General features: G+C 38.7%; 1 protein-coding gene across 4 annotated transcripts in view; it reads left to right on the forward strand.

Annotated features, from left to right (window-relative positions):
- The window catches only part of rras2 (RAS related 2), a 111,504-nt gene that overhangs the window by 23,392 nt on the left and 66,537 nt on the right, over nt 1-21,575 (forward strand). The window contains exon 1 of one of the 4 annotated variants that reach the window (XM_043705819.1): nt 18,366-18,437. The exons of the other annotated variants lie outside the window; for them this stretch is intronic. Within the exon in view, the coding sequence (XP_043561754.1) occupies nt 18,381-18,437 (57 nt within the window). The 5' untranslated portion in view covers nt 18,366-18,380. Of the gene's footprint in view, nt 1-18,365; nt 18,438-21,575 lie in introns of those variants that run through there. 4 annotated transcript variants of the gene reach the window in all.

Here is a 21,575-nt window from a genome sequence, read left to right on the forward strand (position 1 = left end):
GCCTTTGTGTCGTCTGCAAACATGCTAACCCATCCTTCAATCTCCTCATTCAAGTCATTAATAAAAATTACAAAGAGTAGACGCCCAAGAACAGACCCCTGTGGAACACCACTCACCACTGACTTCCAGGCAGAATACTTTCCTTCCACTACCACTCGCTGTCTTCTGTCGATCAGCCAATTCTGTATCCAGATTTCCCTGTATCCCATTCCTCCTGACCTTCTGAATGAGCCTACCATGTTAGTTGTCTCAAACATCTGACTGGTTCGCTCATGTCCTTTTTAGGGAAGGAAATTTTACCATCCTTCTCTAGTCTAGCTTCCCAGTGACTCCAGACCTACAACCTTACGGTTAATGGTTAACTACCCAGTTGAAGAGCATTCGAGGATGGGCAATAAATACTGGCCCAGCTACTGATGTCCGCATCCTATGGCTAGATAAAGAACAATAAACTGTTCCCTATTTCCGATTAATAACCTGATTCTGCTTCCAAGCTTTAACTGTGTTATTTTGTTTTGGGAAAGTTTAAAGGGCCCTTACTGTTACAGATTGGAGCTTGGAAAGGAAAAAGTCACTCAGAATATGGGAAGAATACTTAGCTGTCCTCTGTCGGAGTTGTGTTCTTCCTCTTTTCCAGAACCCCTCCAGATTGCCAGTTACCAACATTGATTGTCAGTGCTCATATCCACAGTTTGATGTTTGATTTGTAGGTGTAAATGTGGAGGAGAAAGGGATATTAAACCAGTTATGACCAAATGGCCAGTGGACTGTACAAAAGGTCTTTGGGGTGTATGGCTGTCATTAATTAGATGAATGTGGCAAGCTATGTTCGCTTTGTAGTGTGGATGTTGATAAAATTTAGTGATCTCCAGGTCCTGAATTATTGACCTTTATTTTGCCAATCATGTTCAGATTAAGTTTGAGCAAGTGAAGGTGGAAGCCTTTATTCATGTCTTGCATGTTGTCTCGGTCTCACTACTGTGGAAAAGTGCACTACAGGATGTCTGTTTAGTAGAATTGAAGTTTGGTATTCTTGGTCATTTCATTGTTGTACATATTCTTATTCTGCATGTATTTAACAGCTGTAGCTTTTCTGATACATAGTTTGATTGTCGCATTAAATAGCTGATTGTGGAGCTCACATACCTGAAGCTAACAACAACCTCCTGCTTGACCGCTTGGTACTATCATCTATTAGCATTGATAATGTTTTAGACCATGAGATTTGTTTTCCTGTTTCTGATGATTGCGATCTTAAACAAGCTCATTGACTAAGCATCCATTTGAGTGATAACTTCCAATCTGGAAGCAGCACAGTCAAGAAAATTTGTAATTCCTAGATAGTTTCCATTGAATCTGTAACTTTGCTTTGTCATGGAATGAATTAGTTAATTGAGTGCTTAGAAATCCCCTGAAGTGAACCATTATTGACAAAGTTGATGAGCACATGTTGTTTAATATTTCAAGTGCAGAATCTGTGCATAACACTAATACTTCATTTATTCACTCCTTCCACCACAAACTCACAGTAGCAGCAATGTACACCATATGTATGATACACTGTAGAAATTCACCAGGCTTTTTGCATAACAGTTTCCAAACCTAAGATCACTCATTTAGAGGGACAAGGGGCAACAGGTACATGGTAACACCATCAAAAGCAAATTGGCCTCCAAGGTTTTCTTCATTTTGGCTTTGGAAACATATTTTGTGTTTCTTTGTAGCTAGCTCAAAATCTGAACGCTCTCTTAGAGTATTTTTGGTGTAGTAACACTATAAATGGACTGCAACAGTTAAAGAAGGTGGCTCATTACCATATTCTCAAAGGTAATTAGGGATGGCAATGCTGGCTCATGTAACTCTAAATCCTTGTTTTAATTCAGTTTCTGAAAATTGCCCAATGAATAATATGCATGAATGAAGATTTATTTATTAATTTTCAAACCCTTTGGATTTCCTAATATAATTTTAAAGTTCTGCCATTGACATATTGGAGTAAAGACTGCAACTAATGTATACACAAAACTACCGCAAGCGATAATGCTCCGAGACACATTATATAGTTTTATCACCTCCCTCTCTATTCTGGGCCCTGGAGGGAGAGAGAAAATGATTGCCCATGTGCATGGTCTTCTCTGGAACAGCAGTTTCTCAATGAACTAAGTTATTTTACAGGGAGGAGCATCCACATAAGGCAACATACATATTAATTGGGTGACTGTTACAATCGACGAGTGTCAATAGTAAAAACCTAAGCCATCTGCTATTACGCAATAAATAACTGGCTTCATGTAATGAAGATTTTCACCTTGATAACTGATACTATACATTGAATGCCAACTGATCTTGTTAAATGGCTCTCCCATAATGAATGCTTTTCCACCTTGTTAACCCCTAATCCTTGCCTGCAGCACCGCACTGTTAACAGTAAGTTCTTATTTCAGCTGAACTTCTTGTTTCTCAAAACTCAAACGTAACTTTTTTTTCCCCTGCCTGCTTGTACCCTATTCTCAGCTGGGTCTTATATGGTTATGTATCCAAGATTCTCTTATCCCCATTGTAACTGCACAATTATGACTTTTTAGAAATACCCTACATTTACTTCAAATGTATGTAAGATGTTCAGCCGAATAAACGGTGTTCTTGTTTTCAATTGTCTTGTTTGGTTTTCCTGGACTTAATACATTGATGGCACAATTATTATTGCAAGTCACCTTTAATATCTGTAAAAGGTTTCAGAATGTAATCTGTTGAGCAAAGAAAGCATTAAAAGACTAACTCTGAAGTTGCATCTTAAATTGCAATAAAATCATACTTTGTTATTGACTTGTGCAGACACCTAGATACATGAACATGTAACAAGAATACTTTTGATCCAACAAACATAATGACTTGTGTTTTCATGTTCAAGACAGTGATGTCAGTGAAGTAGCATAGAGTGCAAATCTTCTGGTTGTGCAATTTGTATTTTAGGTTTCAAATTTTAAGATTTGATTAAGTAACTTTGTGTTTACTTGCTGGAACCTGCAGCCCTCACCCAGGAAGGCCTGGGTGATGTATGGGAAAACCACCCCTCTAGTTCCCCTTCACACTATGCTGACTTGGAATATTCTGTTCTTTCACTGTTGCTGTAAAGCACCAGGTCCCTCCTTCCCAAATCACTCTGGATGTAACCCCATCACATACACTTTAACGGTATGAGAAGATGGTTCCTAGCTATCTTTTTTTTCCCCACAGAACATTTGGAGATCAACAAATGCTGGCTGTGCCAGCAGCATTAATATACCTTAAAAGAATAAAGACAAGTCTCTTATGTAATGTTTTTGGTGCTAAGAAACCTGATTGTTTTGTAATTAACTTTTCATGGATTGCTGTAATATATCAGATTTACACTTAGCTTGTTGTTTTGGCTGAACTGTTTACCTGAATTTTAAATTTCTTAAATGTGTACCAGGTTTTATGGCTTACTACCTCTGAAAGTTTTGTATTGCCACAGCACTGAAGTAGTCTTAAAAATGTTGTAATGTCATTCTACATGGTTTGATTGTGGTACACTATTCTTCCTCAACCTGTGTGCAGCTTTTTGACAGTACCAACCTCATCCAACATCTCTGCATTGCCTTGTTTGGTATTCCAGTGTTTTGATCTGTTAAAGTAATTGTGAAGGTCACTTTTACACATAAAGCATTTTAACATACCTGTTAAGCAAAGAAAATATTGAGCTGAAGAGGAAAATCGCTCAACAGGACTGTCCCTGCCTGTATGTTCACTAATTAATACACAAATAATGGTTACTATTATTAATGCCTGCATTTTTTTTGTTTTGTTGAGAATTACAGCCCGAAGTTGCATCTTTCTTCTCTTTGTCAACATAGGATGTTGCTTAAGATCTACCTCCTGATCAATTTTTAATTACTTCAGAGATTTGTCTTTAGATTGAGCTTAATGCTTTTGTGAAATGACTTCACAATATTCATATGAAGGTTAATTCTTGAACTTAAGAGCACGGGTTTGTTAATTTATGTGAAACATTGTTATAGGGAGTATGATGTAAGATGACAAATATTTCATATTACACCAGCTGTTGAAGCTGAGTGTCCTGCTGCTCTTGAAATGTCAAGCAGTAATTGACCATTGTTTTATGTATTGACAACTTTATAAGTCAAAACTTTCATTTTTAACTCATTTTTGTGCTTTACCTTTACATGAGATTGTTATGGTAGGGTTAGTTGTGTTCATATAAAACAATCTCCTGTGAAGACCAGAAAAGTGCCATTTTATTAACTGTATGGATCTTGCACAGCTGGCTCCAACCTGAAAATAAACTTGCTGGGACTTGTTGCAGCTGGTGGCAGGGAAGACTGGATGGAAAACATTTCCCTAACACCTGGTATTGATGGACCTTTAACAAGTTAGGTTTTGTTTGTAGTTGAATATTAAAAATAACTTTCTTGTAGAAACTGATGCAATGAACATGGTTTTCACACAAAACAACTGCATCTTTTAGTTTTATAGTGGAATGCCACCCAGTTGCCTCCACAAAATGTCAGCGTAGTCTTAATTTGAGAACTTTTGAAGGAAGAACTGTTTTACATAATTTAAATTATCTGATGGTAAACAAATAACAAACTTTTACAATAAATACCAATTTGATATAATATGGGACTTTATTTTTGGAACAACAAATTAAGGTTCTTAGTTTCAAAAGTTGTTGGTTCTGACCTAAGAGCAATTAAGTTTGATGCTCCCCATAATTATGATGAGAGATTAGTGACTCATGCATGTCTGCACAGTATGTCTGTAGTGTCAAAACTAAGTAATTGCAGAATTGGTTTTGAAATCTTAAAGTTCTCAACACATTTATTTCAGTTACTTACTTAACAAACCTTCCATGTTGAAAATTAAGTGCTTCTGGTTTTGATCCATAATCATTGAAATTCAGGATCATGCACCAGAGAAATGCATTTCTTGAGAAGTTGAATAAAAATCTCAGGTTAAATTTGTGATCATAGCCAACATGCACGATGATGACAATGGTAGCAATTAATTCTCCGAAATCGTTGTTTTTCTCTGAAAGTGTGACAAAAAAAGGTTTAAAAACGGCCAATAGTGATTTTAATTTTTATTTATCACTGGATATAGTAAGCAAGTACTACTGGAGAAGTGTGCCTTCTCAAAATCAACATTCTCAAAAATAGATCAAAACTTAAAGTAATGACTGTAATTTGAGAAGGGGTGTGTTTAAATTCAACTGTGTGGGGAACAGTACTCAGTTTATGATGCAACAGCCATAGCCAGGGCTAGGAATCCAATAACAGGTATTTGTGCAAAATGTATTAGTTAAAAGCACGAGAACTCTTTTAAGTGGTCTTTGTGCGTTTTCATCAAACCATTTTTCAGTTTTTTAAAAATTATACTGTTATATGTAATTTTGCACTTTTCTGCCTAATAGTACTGTTTTAAAAAGGCTATGTTCTTTTCTAGTTCTACTGCATCTGTTGTACCTGGTGTGGTCTCCTCTACATCGTGGAGACGGGACGCTGCCTTGTGGATTGTTCCCAGAGAACATCTCTGGGACACTGGCACCCACCAACCCCGCCGCTCCGTGGCTGAACACTTCTACTCTCCCTCCCACTCTGTAAAGGACATGCAGGTCCTGGGCCGTCTCCCATTGCCAAACCATTACCACCTGACACCTGGAGAAGGAACGCCTCGTATTCCGCCTTGGGATCCTGAAACCGCATGGGTTAAATGTGTATTTTAACAGCTTCCTCATTTCCCCTTCCCTCACATTATCCCAGTCCCAAACCTCCAACTTGACACTGCCGCCTCTAACCTATCACCTTCTCCCTCACTTTCATCCACCTATCACTTTCCCAGCTACCTCCCCCACCCCCCTCTCATTTATCTCTCGGCCCCGACCCACAAGCCCCATTCCTGACGAAGGACTTATGCCCGAAACTTTGATTCTCCTGCTCCTTGGATGGTGCCTGATCTGCTGCTTTTCCAGCACCACACTCTCAACTCTTTTCGAGTTCTGTGATTTATCTACTTTTTAAAAATGTATTGGTATTGTCAGATATTGGTGTCAGTCTGTTACCTGCGATGTGTTTGCAAATCTGAATGGAAAAGCCATTTTTCAAATTTAACTAATAATATTGACTTTGAAAATTTAAGTGAATACGGTAATTTTTCCTCCTTCGCTGCACCTCCATGTTCCTTTCGAAAGAGTTCCATGGTGGTTGGGTAATTTCTGATATCTTGCTCACCTACACGTTGTCCACATGTGTGCATGGAAGAAAAAAAAATTCTTCTCTGACTTTTTCCTTATAAAGAAGGGTGTCCTTGCAAGTCAGCCCAGTTATCTTTGTGTTTCACGCATATACAGCTTTTCATCTTAGTCACGTGAGCAATCTGTATGTTTGATGGAAGGAAGTCTGGAAGTAGTTTTTCTTGGCTGAAATGCAGAGATTTTTATGCATGCCTTTCCTTTCTTTTATATTATAATCAATGACCTGACTAGCAACCTCACTCTTAAATTAAATTGCCCCCATTCAATGTAACCCAATTCCCATTTTGAGCCAAGTAGCTAGGTTTCTGTAGATTTGAAGGGTGCTTAGAGGTTTATAAGATGGGTGTTTGAGTTGATAACAACATATTTTTGATTAGGTTAACAAGGCCCAAGGAATTTTTAGGTTGAAGGGTCAAATTTAAGATAGATATCAGAGGATGGTCATTTTCCAGGGTGCTGCTAGTTTGCCAAATGTTGGTTCCTGAGTGCTTTCAAGTGAGAGTAGAGCTAAATTTTACTTGTCTTCAAGATAATTTCCTATAACAGATGACGTACGACATTATCATGGTGGGGTGGTCTCATAGGCAAGTTGATCTAGGAGAAACTTCCCCTATTTCTTTCCTAACCCGGAATAGGCTTTTCTTTATTCTTTCACGAGCATACAAGCAATTGGGCAGGTTCGGAGATGATATATTCCAAAACACAAGGCACAGAAGCCATGTTGTAAAGGCTAGATTCACTAGAGGGTCTTTTCATGGTTCTACATTGAAGCTGCTAAATGAAGTTCTGTTCACTAATAGGAATGTGCCTTGTCAGAATCCATTTGCATCAAAATACTGTTTGTCTATAGTTACTGTTCTAAATTTTCACTTTTTTTGATGTAATCTACTTAATCTTTTGCACAACTTCTAATTGTGTAATGAATGCAAAATCACGAGGAATTGCACTCCTCGTTCATTACTCAGTCTTCACCTATTCTTTTTAGTGGGCATTCTACATTATGGAGAGCAGTCAAATATGATTTTCTGCTTCTGTTAAAAGTCATCATATTTGATTGTGACTTAAATGAGTCAGCCAATGTATTGGAAATAAATTTTAGACCTTTGAAATTACGATATATTTTCTATAAGCATTTCTGGAAAGGTTAAAGAATTAAGATCTGGTAATGCTTAGTTTGATTAATGGTCCCACTAGAATGCTTCCTTTGCTCATTGAGAAACATGTTAATGTTGAGTCAAAGAATGCTTTAGAGCCCAGTATGCTTTAAAAATTTATTTGCTTCTGGTGTGATCAAAATACTGTTTGGAATGTGTACTTGTAATACACGTTGAAAATGCTGAGAGCACTCAACTGGCTTTGTAGCATTTGTGGAGAGAACAGAGTGGACTCCAATAAATAACAGGATATTAAACATCAGCAATATGTGAAAAAAGTAGTTGAGCATGATATGATCTTGTCAACATTTGGGGACACCAACCATTGATTAGTTAAAGGTTTTTCTTCTTTTTATTCTGAAAAAGTGCATCGTTCACTTGTCCATTTTAAATTTTTTATCCCGCTGTGACTCCCATTTTTTATCTCCTTCACTGTCCCTATGGCCAGCAGGTTTGGCAATCACTACATTATCGTTTTAGTAGGCACTTTGTAACCATTTGACTTTGATCTTGACTTCAGCTGCAGTTCTTCAAAACTCTCTTGCTTTCATTTTGGCAAACTGTATTCACTCCCCTGTCTTGGTGGGATAGTGTTCACCCCTGTTCATATGTCTCTTTTTGACTCCTTCCTGGAGACTCGTGGAGTTCTGCAACCTGTTTGGAGTTGCCAGGTTTCTGTGCTTCCATATCTGTCTGCCTTATTCCTCACCACCTCCAAAATTCACATTGTTTAAAAGCTTTGAGTTTCTTTTGTCTGTTGCGTTATCATTTCAGTAATTTAACAATCACTTATTTTCAACTTAAACACCTAGCAGTTAATGTTGGTTTCTTACATGTTCATGTTGACATTCCTGTGTTCAGCTGTTATATTTCTCCAGTTCTTGTCGGGGTTCAGACCTAAAGTATGAATAGCTCTTTCGGTGTTTGCATATTTAACGACCTTCTGGTAGAATAAAAGATATGATTGATTATATGAATTTTCAATCTGGTGAATGGAAACAGTAGACACACATACTGGTGCGTAAAATTTATTTTGTTTTCTATTTGTGCTGAAATGATTTTGTCATGAGTATTGGAGAAATTACTTCAAATTTTGTGAATTAAAGACTGGAAACAAGTGTGGAAGAATGCGAAAATTGTCAGAAAGACCTTGGGTTAGTGGGGTGGGCAGATGTGAATATCCTTGGGGACAAATTTTTTTTTTTTAAATTTCATTCTTTTGTTGACAGATTCAACTTAGAAACTTTTAGCAAGTGCTATTGAAGAAACTTTGAGGATTTGGAGTACGTTGTGTAAATAGCACAAAATACAACCTGTAATGGCATATCACTCAAAAGCAGTACAACAAAGAAAAGTTGACTTTTCCTTCATATCTGTAGGATCTAAAGTTATATTAAAGCATATGCTTGAAGAGGACTTTGAGGTATGCATTAATTGTAAAGGAATCAGTTGTAGTTTGATTTTCAGATAATGAATTGCTTATCTTTTGACCTGGTGATCTTTGTTCTAGAAGTCATTCTTCTAATTAACAATCAAACCGTGGGGTTGGGAGGCACAAAAAACAGTCACCAACAGTGGAGCAGGAAGACAAATGTGTTGACCCAATGAGAAATCAGTCAGAAAGAAAAAACACGCCACTTCCATAAGAAGAAGGAGATTGCTTCTCAGAAGAGGTCACATTTTCTGTGAGCCTCCGAGTTGGGTCTCTTCTTGTAATTGTGTGGGCTGGTTTAAATAAGGTTTGAAACCTGGAAAGGTGCATAAATTTGGAAACTCTGAAGTGCTGAGTGTTTTTTCCAGAAGTAGCCAAACCACAAATTATAACACATATTTTGTGGAACTGTGTAACTGCATCATGCCATGTTGCTGAAGTTGAATATTTCGTTAATTTAAGGCATATGAAACTTGTATAGGCTGAAGTAAAATTCACCTTTTTTTGCTTGAAATATTATTGTCTGCTTTTCCTTATTTACTCATGAGATGTGGATACCTCTGGTTGGCCAGCATTTATTGACTGTCCCTAGTTGCTTTGAAGGTGTGGTGTGCTGCCATCTTGAACCTTGCTCTACGTTGACCCACAACGCTCATTTGGGAGGGAATTACAGGATTTTGACCCAGTGATACTGAAGGAACCATGAGTATATTTCTAAAGTTGGATGTTATGTGGCTTGGAAGAGAGCTTACAGGTGGAGGTGTTCACACGAATCTGCTGCCCTTGTCCTGCTACATGGCAGCGGTCTTGCGTTTGGAAGTTACAATCTTAAGGTAATTGGAATTTCTGCAGTGAATCTTTTGTTGTGCTGATCAAGTGGCGTGCTTTGTCCTGGATGGTTTCAAGCTTTGTGAGTGGTGTTGGAGCTGCACTCATCCAGGCAAGTTGGGAAAATTCCATCACACATCTGACTTGTGCCTTGTAGACAGTGGACAGGCTTTGGGGAGTCAGGAGGTGACTTACTCATTGCAGTATTGCCAGCTTCTGATCTGCTACTGTAGCCATTATATTTATATGGCCAGTCCAGTTGACTTTCTGTCAATGGTAACCCCAAGGATGTTAACCGTGGGGCATTCAGTGATGGTGACACCTTTTTTGAATGTCAAGGGTCGGTGGTTAATTGTCGCTTAATGGAGGAGGTTGCTGCTTGACATTTGCATGAAGTGAGTGTTACTAACCACCTTTTTAACCCAAGCCTGGAACTTGTCCAGATGTTGTCACATTGGACCAGGGTTGTCCTCAGAATCTGAGTCATGGATGGTGCTGAACACTCTGCAATCTTCAGCAAATATCCCTATTTCTGTCCTTTTTGCGATGGATAGGTCATTGTTGAAGTAGTTAGGAGAGTGCCGAGGCTCAACTATCGCTGAGGAACTCCTGGAGCTGTGATGACTGACCTCCAGCAACCGCTACCATCTTCCTATGTGCCAGGTATGACTTCAAACACCAGACAGTTCTCCCCTGATTGCTATTGATTCCAGTTTTTCATGGACTGCTTGATGCTTCATGCTATCAAATGCGGACTTGATGTCGAGCACTATCATTCTGTGTTCACCCCTGCAATTCAGTGCTTTTGTCCATGTTTTGAACCAATGCAATAATGAGGTCAGGAGCTGAGTGGCTCTTGCTGAATCCAAGCTGGGTGTCATTGAATAGGTTATTGATGAGCTGGTGCTACTTGATTGCACTGATGACACCTTCTGTCTCTTTTGAGAGTTGGCTTATGGGACAGTAATTGTCTGGGTTGGATTTGTCATGTTCTTTGTGTACAAGATATACCTGGGCAGTTGTTGGATAGGTGCTAGTGCTGTAGCTGTACTGGAATAACTTAGCCTTGGGTGTAGTTCATTCTGGACTATGAGTCTTCAGTGCGTTAGTTGGAATATTGTCCAAGCCTGTGTCCTTTGCAGCGCCTCCAACTGAGTCTTGATATCATACAGTGTGAATCAAATTGGCTGAAGACTGCCATCTGTGATGCTGGGGGCCACTGGGGAAGTGGTCAGCTTAATTGTTCAATACCTTTCACGACTGGATAATGTAGGCCTGCAGAGCTTAGATCTGATCGGTTGTGGGATTAATTAGCTCTGTCTATCACCTTGCTTGTGGTGTTTGGCATGCAAGTAGTCCTGTTTGGTAATTTCTCCAGGTTGACACCTCATTTTTAGGCCTGGTGCTGCCTCTGGCATGTCTTCCTGCCCTCTCCCATTGAACCAGGGTTTTTCCCCTCGCTTGAAAGTACTGGTCGAGAAGATTTGTGCTGGGCCACGAGGTTTCAGGTTGTGTAGAGTATGATTCTGCTGCAGTTGATGGGCATCCATGAGATGCTATAGACCAGTCTTGTGTTGCCAGATCTGTTCCAAGTCTGCCCCATTTAGCATGGTTTAATGCCACACAACATGATGTCAAGTATTCAGTGTGAAGTTGGAACTTCATTTTCACAAGGACTGTGGTGGTCAATCTTAATGATGGTATTGTGGACAGATACATCTATAGCCTGCAGCTGGTGAGAATGAGGTCAAATATGTTTCCCCTCACCACCTACCAAAGTTGCTGCACTGGGTCTGTGTCCTTCAGGACCTGACCAGCTTGATCAATAATGCTGCTGTCTTGGTGGTGGATAATGAAGTCCCCCACTTAGAGTAGATTCTGCTCCCTTGCTGCACTGAGTGCTTTTTCCCAAGTGTTGTTCAACATGGAGTACTGATCATTAGCTAAAGGCATCAGGTGTGTGGTAATCAGGAGGTTTCCTTGCTCATGTTCGACCTGATGGGACTTCATGGGGCCCAGAGCCAGTATAGAAGACTTCTAGGGCAATTCTCTCCTGACTGTATACCAATGTGTCACCACCTCTGCTTTGGGGTCTGTTTTTGCCAGTAGGACAGGATATATACAAAGATGGTGTTTGTTGTATGTGGGCCTGTTTTAAAAAAATTCTCAAGGTCAGGTTCGTAGGAGAGTAGTCTGACACAGAACAAACGACCAAGAGGCGAGTCTGCTAGAATATGGGCATTTTATTCCCCGCAGCGTCGCCACAACGGGTCTGGCTTATACTCACTCTACATGTTACCAAAACTGGGAGCCGTCAGTTCTCGTAGAGCGGTTGCCAACAACCCACGCTCGGCGGTTAAACGTAACCCCGGAGCAGACTCACCGAACTGGAGACTTTTCCAGCTGATATACTCTTTTCCAGATATAAACATTCATGTGAACAGCAGAGCAAGGCTAAAAAACACATTCCATTCTGGTTACATACAGATAAGAAGATTCACACTGGACTAAGCAACACCTCCATTCCGGTTAGATTCACACATGTATTGGGACATAATTTTTAACCGTTTCACCACATTCCACTGCTTGGAATTTTACACCACAGGGCCTTAGTCTGAAATTCATGATTCTGAGAGTATGACAGTGTCAGGCTGTTGCTTGACTAGTCTGTGAGACAGCTCTCCCAATTTTGGCACTAGCCCCAGATGTTAGTAAGAAAGCCTTTGCAGAGTGGATAGGCCTTTTTTTTTGCCGTTATCATTTTGTATCAATTGCTACACCAGTCTCAAAATTGGCTTCTAAAACTAATTTAGAGGGTAGTTGAGTCAACCACTTTGCTGTGCATCTGGAGTCAGATGTCGGCCAGACCAAGTGTAGATGTCCAATTCCTAATCATTATTAGATCCTTAATTCCAGATACTCATTGAATTCAAATTCCATATCTGCTGTGGCAGACTTGAAGTTGGGTCCCCAGACGATTACCTAGTTTTCTGTCGATACAACAAAGCCATTGCCTCCCACTTCATGTTTTAATTTATCTTGATTCTAATTCGTCTTGAAGTACAAGTTCCAAAAATGGCTTATCTTCAGTTATCCAATAAAGTTAACTGTTTTGCTTTATGGTTTTCCTATGGGAACTTTAAGAAATTTAAGTTTGCCATTGTGAAGGAATTCCTGTTGAAGGCAAAAAGCGATTTCTCCTCCTCTGATGCTGCCTGACCTGCAGTGCTTTTCCAGCACCACGCACTCTACTCTGACCTCCAGCATCTGCAGTCCTTACTTTCTCCTCTATTGTGGAGGGGACATATGTTTTTGCTGAGAGGGTTGCTTTGTCCAAGATGGTATCAGACTAGTTGAGTATGATGGAGGTGAAATCCTCAAGTATTCATTGTCTACACCTTGAACAAAGAAATAAGATTGGCAGATTTGGATATGTGAATTGACAAATGGAGTGCAATTTGTAAGATTAATGCTAAAATGGAAAGCTTATGATGGTCTAGGTTTAATCAAGTTAGATGTACAATTTTATTCATTTATTTTATAAAGTACAATTTTGTGCAAATTATAAGCTATCTTATGATATTACAAATTGCTTGCATATAGTGTATTTAGTTGTTCAGACTTTATTTGTATTGAACAGATTGGTATTGGGATAGGTATGTTAGATGAGGTGAACTTGGTCTGTTGTAAAAATACTAATTTCCACAAGATTTGTTTGAAAAAATTTAAAATAATTCTTGAAAAATCGATGCATGGTGAATATATTTTCAGTGAACAATCATGCATGTAATCTAAGTTTTTTAAAAAAAATATAAGCATGTAAAGGGATGTGGAAGGGGGAAAAATACCACAGTCATAAGTTGTTTATATTTTGACTTCTAAAATGAAAAGTTTGATCAAGGAATCTGTACAGATTTCAGATAGCTGAAAATAGTATCAACAGTTTGCTGGTCGATCTTTCTGGAACCTCAGGACATGATGCTGGAATAGCAGAAAAAAGGGCTATAGTTTTATAAACACCAGTTTATTTTGACCTTGTTGAATGCCACGTTATTTTAATCTCATCCTTCAAAGAGAACAGTTAAGAATTTTCCACTCATTGCACAATTCACTGCCATAGGGGTTAATAAGAGACATGTTCTTGGGATCTCCCCTTGTGTTTTTTTGCAAGTCCTGTTCTTTGTTCTATTAGGTCTGTGCAAAATACTGATTCTGTTATATTGTTTGCAGTGTAGTTCATCTTGGGAGTTTACCTCGATTCCTACAGTCGAGGGTGGGTGTTGGAAGTGGCGAGATTAAATGCTTTATTGCAAAATCATCTGTAGTACTTGTAGCAGAGTGTCTCTGTTTGTTTATTTGTGCTTATAAGGAATAATCTAATTATCAGCTGTAACATTTTTTTTAATACATTAATGTTCCATTATCATTGAATTGGGTCAAATCTTTAACCTGATACCAATTAATCTTGTGATAAGCCTGAGTGGAAGTACAGGGTCAGTGTGCCATGAGGCCTGAAGCATTGACGTATGTTTGATGAAATAACTGGTTCGAGGAACTAGTTTAACTGGAAATCAGTATGATGCATTTTGTGAAATTTGAGTACTGCATTATTGTATATATTAGGGTTGCCATTGCCTCCTTTTGCTAGATCTCTAAAGAAGCTGATAGCATAACAATGACAGTGAATGAGGGGTGCAGGAAAACTTGCGTTCTTCTGATTATAACTATTTATTAACAGAATGGAAGAAGAGATGCATAATTCTGGTTTTGTTTCTAATTAACTTTGTATCTTGGATTCAAGTGTGGAAGTTTATTAGTAATTAAGCTAAGATGTTTATTAATGATAAAATAATTTGAGACTACAGAAGAGTGTGGCAATCAGGGTTGACTTAGTTGTTGGCTTGTGTTCTGTCATACATCAGTTACTTTTGAGTTGAAATAACAGGAATAAAACACTTCCCTTAATGACTTGATTGCTACAGGTTGCTGCCTGAACAGTGACTAGATGGCAAATTATTATTGAATTTGGTTTGTTATTAACTTCCAGACTTTTGATTCCCTCTACTTGATAAACATGAATGTTTCATAGGAAATTAATTTTGGGAGATCTTGAAACTAGTAACTGGCAAACCTTTTGTTTTTCTTTGATTTTAACTTTGTATATGTAATAAAGGCCATGATAACATTTGGTATGACTTGTATGACATGCCCCACAGAGCACTATCAATCTTGTAGAATTGATGTATGGAATGGTTAGTGAATTGAATTTGCATTTTCTAAAATTCTGAATGGAATGTGATACTTAGAACCAATGTATTAGAACATGTTTTTGGAGAGGAGTGAGGAACCATGAACCATGGTGTGGTTAAAGATTAATATGCAAGTCAGGGTGTATATTGGTTAAGTACTGCTTTGGGAAATAGTGTGTTGAAGTGCAAAGGTGCAGCAGCAGCTTGCACACTTGGATGTGGTGGTATTGGCAGTTGATTACTAACTGCAAAAGTTACTGATGCCAGATGTTAAAATGGTTAACATTTATAATGCTCTACTATCCAATTTTTGTTCTGAAATGCAAATTCAGCAGCTGGGGCTTATGGACCGTACTAATTATGTCATAAAATTTCTTGTTTTTGAGTTGAAATTTTGGATGAAAAATTCAACAATGCTGATTTTTCCCAATTATTCATAATATATATATTTATCATTGGGAAATGTTTTGAAATAAAGAAGTGCAGATCCTAATTGCAGTATACTGGCATTTACTAAGGGTATTATAAAGTCACCTGTGTGGCAAGGAGACAAGTTGTGTTTTTAATGATTTAACAAACAGGTCATGCCTAATTAATGTGAAATGACATGGATACCAGAATTGCTCTTCTGGGTGGACATAGTTTGAGAATTTGTTTCTCAAACTATGCTTAAATATTTCATTGAAGTAAATCTTGCTGAGCTGATGACTGACTGCTGACTGACTGCCCTGTCAATTGGACTTGCAAGTAGTTTGGAATTCTAAATATTTATTGAGAGAGGACTGAATATAAGTAGGGAGGTTGTGCTTCAATTATACAGGGCAATGGTGCAACTACATCTAGAGTACAATTGTCTCTTTTAAGGAAAGATTAAAATCATTGGAATCAGTTCAGAGGTTTACAAGATGAATAACTGCCTATCTTATAGGAAAAGGTTGGACCAGCTAGATTTATCAGCTGAAGTTGGGAAGAGTAACAAGTGACTTTCTGATGCTGTAGATATAGAAAGATGATACCTCATGGGAGCATTTAAACATGGGATTCACTCATTTAGAAACGAGGCACTTATTTAAAATGGAGGTGAAATTTTTCAAGAAAGTTTAGAGACTTTGGAGTTCTGAATCTTCCTGAAAAGACAGGTCGATAGACTTTTTAAGACAGTGAAACGAGACCATGAACATCAAGGGTTCACTTGACCTGGGCAAGTAGTTTGTGGTTGGGATTGAAGACCACAACTCCTTTGCATTGTTATTAAGTGAAAAGTTTGGTGCTGTTAGGTTATATTCCTGAGGTTTCAGACACTAGATCCAATTCGTGCACACTTACTTCTGCAAACAGTTAAAGTTTATTAAAGCTTGAACACACTAGGTGATCCCCTTTTGACCCTCATTGCAGGCACGCGAAGTCGAGTCAGTGAGGCCCTGAACAAAGAAAACACAACCCCTTTATACAGGTCAGTTGGCAATGCTTCACAGATGCTCTGCCATTCCCCCATAGTCACATGCCACTCAAGACAACAACCCCCAGTCACTCATAGTCACGTGTTATCACAGGCACAATGGTAGGATGAGATCATCCTTTGATATTATGCTAATGCCCTAATACTGGGGATTTGTTTTCCTGACTCAGTGATTTCCCAAGTCAATGTAGTTGTGACATAGCTAGCTTCAGGGGATGGCGAGAAAGTATTTCTGAATGGAAGAGTTTGAATGATAACTTAATTTGATTATAGTAGGAGAGTAATAACAAATGTCTGTGTCTGTCTGAATGGAAGTGAATTACAATGGATGGTCATCCACGTTCCTGCATCAATGTTGCCCCCACCCAAAGACCGTGGAGTTTAACCCTTTAATATTAAGTTAATGTCCAAAGAGAGAGTCTCATTTAATCTTGTAACGTTACAGTGCAATCACAACTAGGTCTTGGGTTGGGGAAACACAGCTCTACTTCACCAGTGTATGTGTAGAACCTGATATTGCATCTTTGATTTTGACATGTTGATGAGAAGTTGGAGGAGACCAAGTATAGATGCTTGGGGACGTAAAGTTCTTTTTGATGTAAATGCACCAATCATACACACACCGGTGAAATAATAGTGACTTCATATGAGTGCAAGGTTAATCTTGGCTGCTGCTGCTTGTAGACTACAGGAAAGAGGCTAAGACATCACATCCTTTCAAGGTGGTAGTGATAACTGGTAAGATTCACCTTCAGGTACGTAATATCTCAATATTTGATGGGGCTTCCGATGGTAATAATGCAGAGTTGGACACGATGCTACTGCCAAAGAGTGCAGGGCATTATGTTGAGTGAAGTCAGGTGATGCAACCTTTCTCAGCTGGGTAAAACTATGCTGATGTTGCAGCCAGAGTGAGAAGGTGAGGAGCAATGGTGTATTGTGGCCTTAGTGACTTGGATTTGGGCTATTTGGACAGGGGAAGAAATCTAATCTGGAGAGTTTCATATGCCAAATTGTGTGTAAGACAGATATGAAACTGAGGCATGTCAAGTTCAGAAACTTAACAGAAAAATTGGAGATGAGGTGATAATTGGCAAGCAGAGAGGGACCAAGATTTTTTGGGCATACTGACAGTGACCCATTTGAATGGAAAGCAGATGTTAGCTCATATTGTAAGTAGATTCCATGGGGCTATGAAGGGAAATTGGGTTTTAAAAAAATGCAGGAAATACTTGGTTTGTCAGGCAGCATCTTTAAGGAGATAACAATATTTCAAGTCTGACCTGAAATTGGGTGGTTAGCTGTTGAGTTATAAGCTGACCATTTAGGTCTTTACTACAGTTACAAAGTGTAAGGCTACTGGATCCCTTCCAAATGATTGAATGCCTGGGTCCAAGAGCAATAAGGCTTTGGAAATTATCTTCCTCTCGTAGGTTTATTGGTTGTGCTTTTCAGAGCAAGTTTAGATGTTTCTCTCGAGCAGTGTTTTTAACATGTAGTATGATACCGTAGGTTCTATTTGTAACAATGTATTTGTTAACCAACTTCCTTAATCTTAATGGCAATATTTGCAAAAAAATGCTTGTTCTGGATTTCAAACACCGGGTGGTTTATATAGCCTTTTGACACTTAAAATCCACACACCTCTTGCCTCCTAGTCAACGTTGATCAATAGCGCACTGTTTTCAGCATGTTTGTGGTTTTGACATAGTTCGGCACGTCTTTCAAATCGACTTGTTTTGTTTAAATTGTGGTATCCTGCTTTTGGCAGCACAAGAGAAAAACACCAGCATTCATTTAACTGTGCAATCTGCAAAAGATGCCTTGTGCATTAAGGTGATGGAATGCTGCATGTCAACAGTTAAATGTTGAAGTTGTTTTTACTCTGCATCATTCATTAGAATACTCATGCAAACAAGAATAATTTCAGGCAGGTTTGCTTTTGTTACTCTGGAATTTTTTGCTGATGTGGTTCAGAAAATTTATGCAAACCTTTTTACTTGCCATCAGCCTTATCTACACGGTAAATACTCTCAGAATTCACAAATATTTAAATGTTCATGTTAATTATCATGGGACAGTTAGCTTGGTGTTTGTGAAAAGATTTTAAATTGGGAAACTGTAATTTGTCATCAGGGCAAAAATAAATCTTTATTGTGGCGTATTTGGATTATGATTATATTACTACTAGAATTGTTACTTCAGGATGTTGAGCTATTTTGTCGGTATCTGTGGAGGTTGTCCTAAAGTACAGAAGTCTGTTCTCTTAATACAAAAGGAAACTGAGATAATGGTGGGGTCTCTGGCTGATTTTCAAAATGTGATTTTGTAAGAACTTTATTTGCTTAACTTGAAATTGGGAAAAAATTAAACCAGTTTGTTCAATTGTTTGTAGTTTTTAATGTATTCTACCATATTGGTGGTGCTCATAACAGCAGGCAGCCTTTTATCAACTTGTTTTGAGTCAGTTAATCTCAAAGTCTAATCTAAACTCCAGGTCATACACATGGTGTGGGAATGTTCATTTAGAATTGTTGAGATGAATGCCCTTCTTGAAACAGACTATTGTTTTTATTATGCTGCATTTTTGCAGCACTGCAATCTCTATTTTAAACAGGGAAAGATCTTGTGAAATCTTGAAACCTGAAGTTGGTTACTGGAGTACGCATCCCCTTTTTCCTATGTTAGAGGTACTGCCATTTATGTTGAAAGTTTTATTATTAGAAGACCCAAAGACATACACCAAACACCACTAACATCATCAGCAAGGACAGGATCATCAAGCTAGTGGACCTATGCCTTATCACACACTTCACCTTCAACAACAAAACCTACAGACAAACCAACGGAACACCCATGGGATCTCTGATATCAGGGCTCTTAGCAGAGGCAGTAATGCAGAGACCCAAACAACTCTGCTAACCTTCCAACCCAAACTTTGGGTACGCTACGTGGATGACACCTTTATCATCACTAAATGGAACAAATTGGAGGTAACCTTCAAGACCATCCATAATACCCTTACTGGCATAAAATTCAATAAAGAGGAGGAAAACAACAACAAACTGCCATTCCAAGATGTCACAATAGTTCGAACAGCCAATGGGGAACTTCAAGCCAGCGTCTACAGGAAAACAACACATACGGAACAAATATTGAACTACAGAAGCAATCATCCCAACATCCACAAACGAAGCTGCATCAGAACATTATTCCAACAGGCCAACACACACTGCAGTACAGAGGAACTATGCAGACCAGAGGAAAATCACCTATACTGTGTATTCAAAAAGAATGGGTACCCAGTGAACACCGTCCACTGATTTCTCAGCAACAAACCCAAACAAGCAACCAAAATGCGTTCAGAAACCCCAGCCACTCACCCCTACGTCAAAGACATCTCGGAAATGACTGCCAGACTACTCTGACCCCTTGGCATCATGGTAGCCCACAAAATGGAGCACATTGCAAGTTATTTCAAATGAGGAAGCCAAGATTTTTAAACATCACTAATTTACCAACAAATTACCACAAACCCACAACACACTAAAACAGCTGCTAATGAATTTGAAAGACCCTATACAAACAACAAGCAAAATTAATGTCATTTACAACATACTGTGCAAGGACAGTAACAAACACTACATTGGACAAACTGGCAGAAAACTAGCCACCAGGATACATGAACACTAACTAGCCACAATATGACACTAGTATCCTTACATACAGATAAGGAAGGACACCACTTCGACTGGAACAACACATCCATCCTTGGACAAGTCAGACAGAGAGACACTTGAGAATTCCTAGAAGCATGGCATTCCAACCAGAACTGAACAAACACATCGAGTTAGACCCTATCTACCAACCCCTGAGAAAAGGAACAGTAAGTGATTTCACCACACCAACCCAAAGAAACCCAAATATATAAATCGAAAGCAGGAATTTTGAGCATTATTTCGCTTGAGGCCCTCCTGAAGGTGTTACCTGGTAGAGGAATGAAACATCCAGAAATGAACCTTCCAGCTCAGCGAGCAAACCTAAATCTGAAACCTCAACCTGAGCTACAAATCTTCTCAAAATTTGCTATTTTATTTTACATGGAGTAAATTAGTGATGTTTAAAAAATCTTGGCTTCCTCATTTGAAATAACCTTGCAATGTGCTCCATGATAAGCTTTGAGATGGCCCTCCCAGTTACTCAATAGTTTAAGCTCTGTCGTGCAGATGAAGAAAACTCCCATGTTCAATTGCTGCCCTGGTCTGAGTGAACTAATCTAGGTCAGAAGCACTTAATACAACACCTCTTGGCAAGAGAACAAAGTAATTCCAGTCAGTGCTCACGTGTGAAGACTCTTATCACTCTGTTCTTGTCAAAGTGTACATGCAGGTAGAATTGTACATAGTGTGATAGCATGGTTATTTACATTCATGAAATCGCCTATATATGCCCATTTGGAAACATTGTTAGGATCCAGACCATGCAGTCAAGTTTGTTGTGCTTTAGCACCTGGATTTTTTTCAAAAGTAGACAAAGTTTGACAGCCCAGGTACAAACAACAGTCAAGTTTATTATACAAAATTAGGGCAGTAACCACAACACGTATCTACCTGAAGATAATTTTGACTGAGAGTAGACGTCTCATAGATTGTGTTTTTAAAAAAAACTTTCCTGAGTAATGTGTAGCTAAGGCATGTGTTGCAGATTTCTCAGTAGTCCCTCAGACAGTCATGACAGTGGGTCATAAAGTCTAATTAAAACTTTACAAAGCTTTTCTTTCAGTTTTTTGTTTGAAAACTGAGCTTTGGAACTCTTCCTAATATCATTCCATCATGATGTGCCTCAGTGACTGATGTTCTAATACCCTCCTTTTCTGGAAATTATACTTCCGAAGATATAACTGAAATTAGGCCATTCGGCCCATCGAGTCTGCTCTGCCATTCAGTCATGGCTGATAGGTTTTTCTGCCTTCTTGCCATAACCTTTTGATCACCTTGACAATCAAGGACTTATCTATCTCTGTGTTTTAAATATACTCATTGCCTTCTGTGGCAATGAATTCCACAAATTCACTACTCTGTCTCTTGTTAAAGACATTTCCCCTTATCTCTGTTCAAAAAGGTTTTCCCTTTAAGGCTGTGCCCTCTGATCCTCATCTCAC

The sequence above is a fragment of the Chiloscyllium plagiosum genome, chromosome 16, assembly GCF_004010195.1.
Source record: "Chiloscyllium plagiosum isolate BGI_BamShark_2017 chromosome 16, ASM401019v2, whole genome shotgun sequence".
Classification (NCBI taxonomy): Eukaryota; Metazoa; Chordata; class Chondrichthyes; order Orectolobiformes; family Hemiscylliidae; genus Chiloscyllium; species Chiloscyllium plagiosum.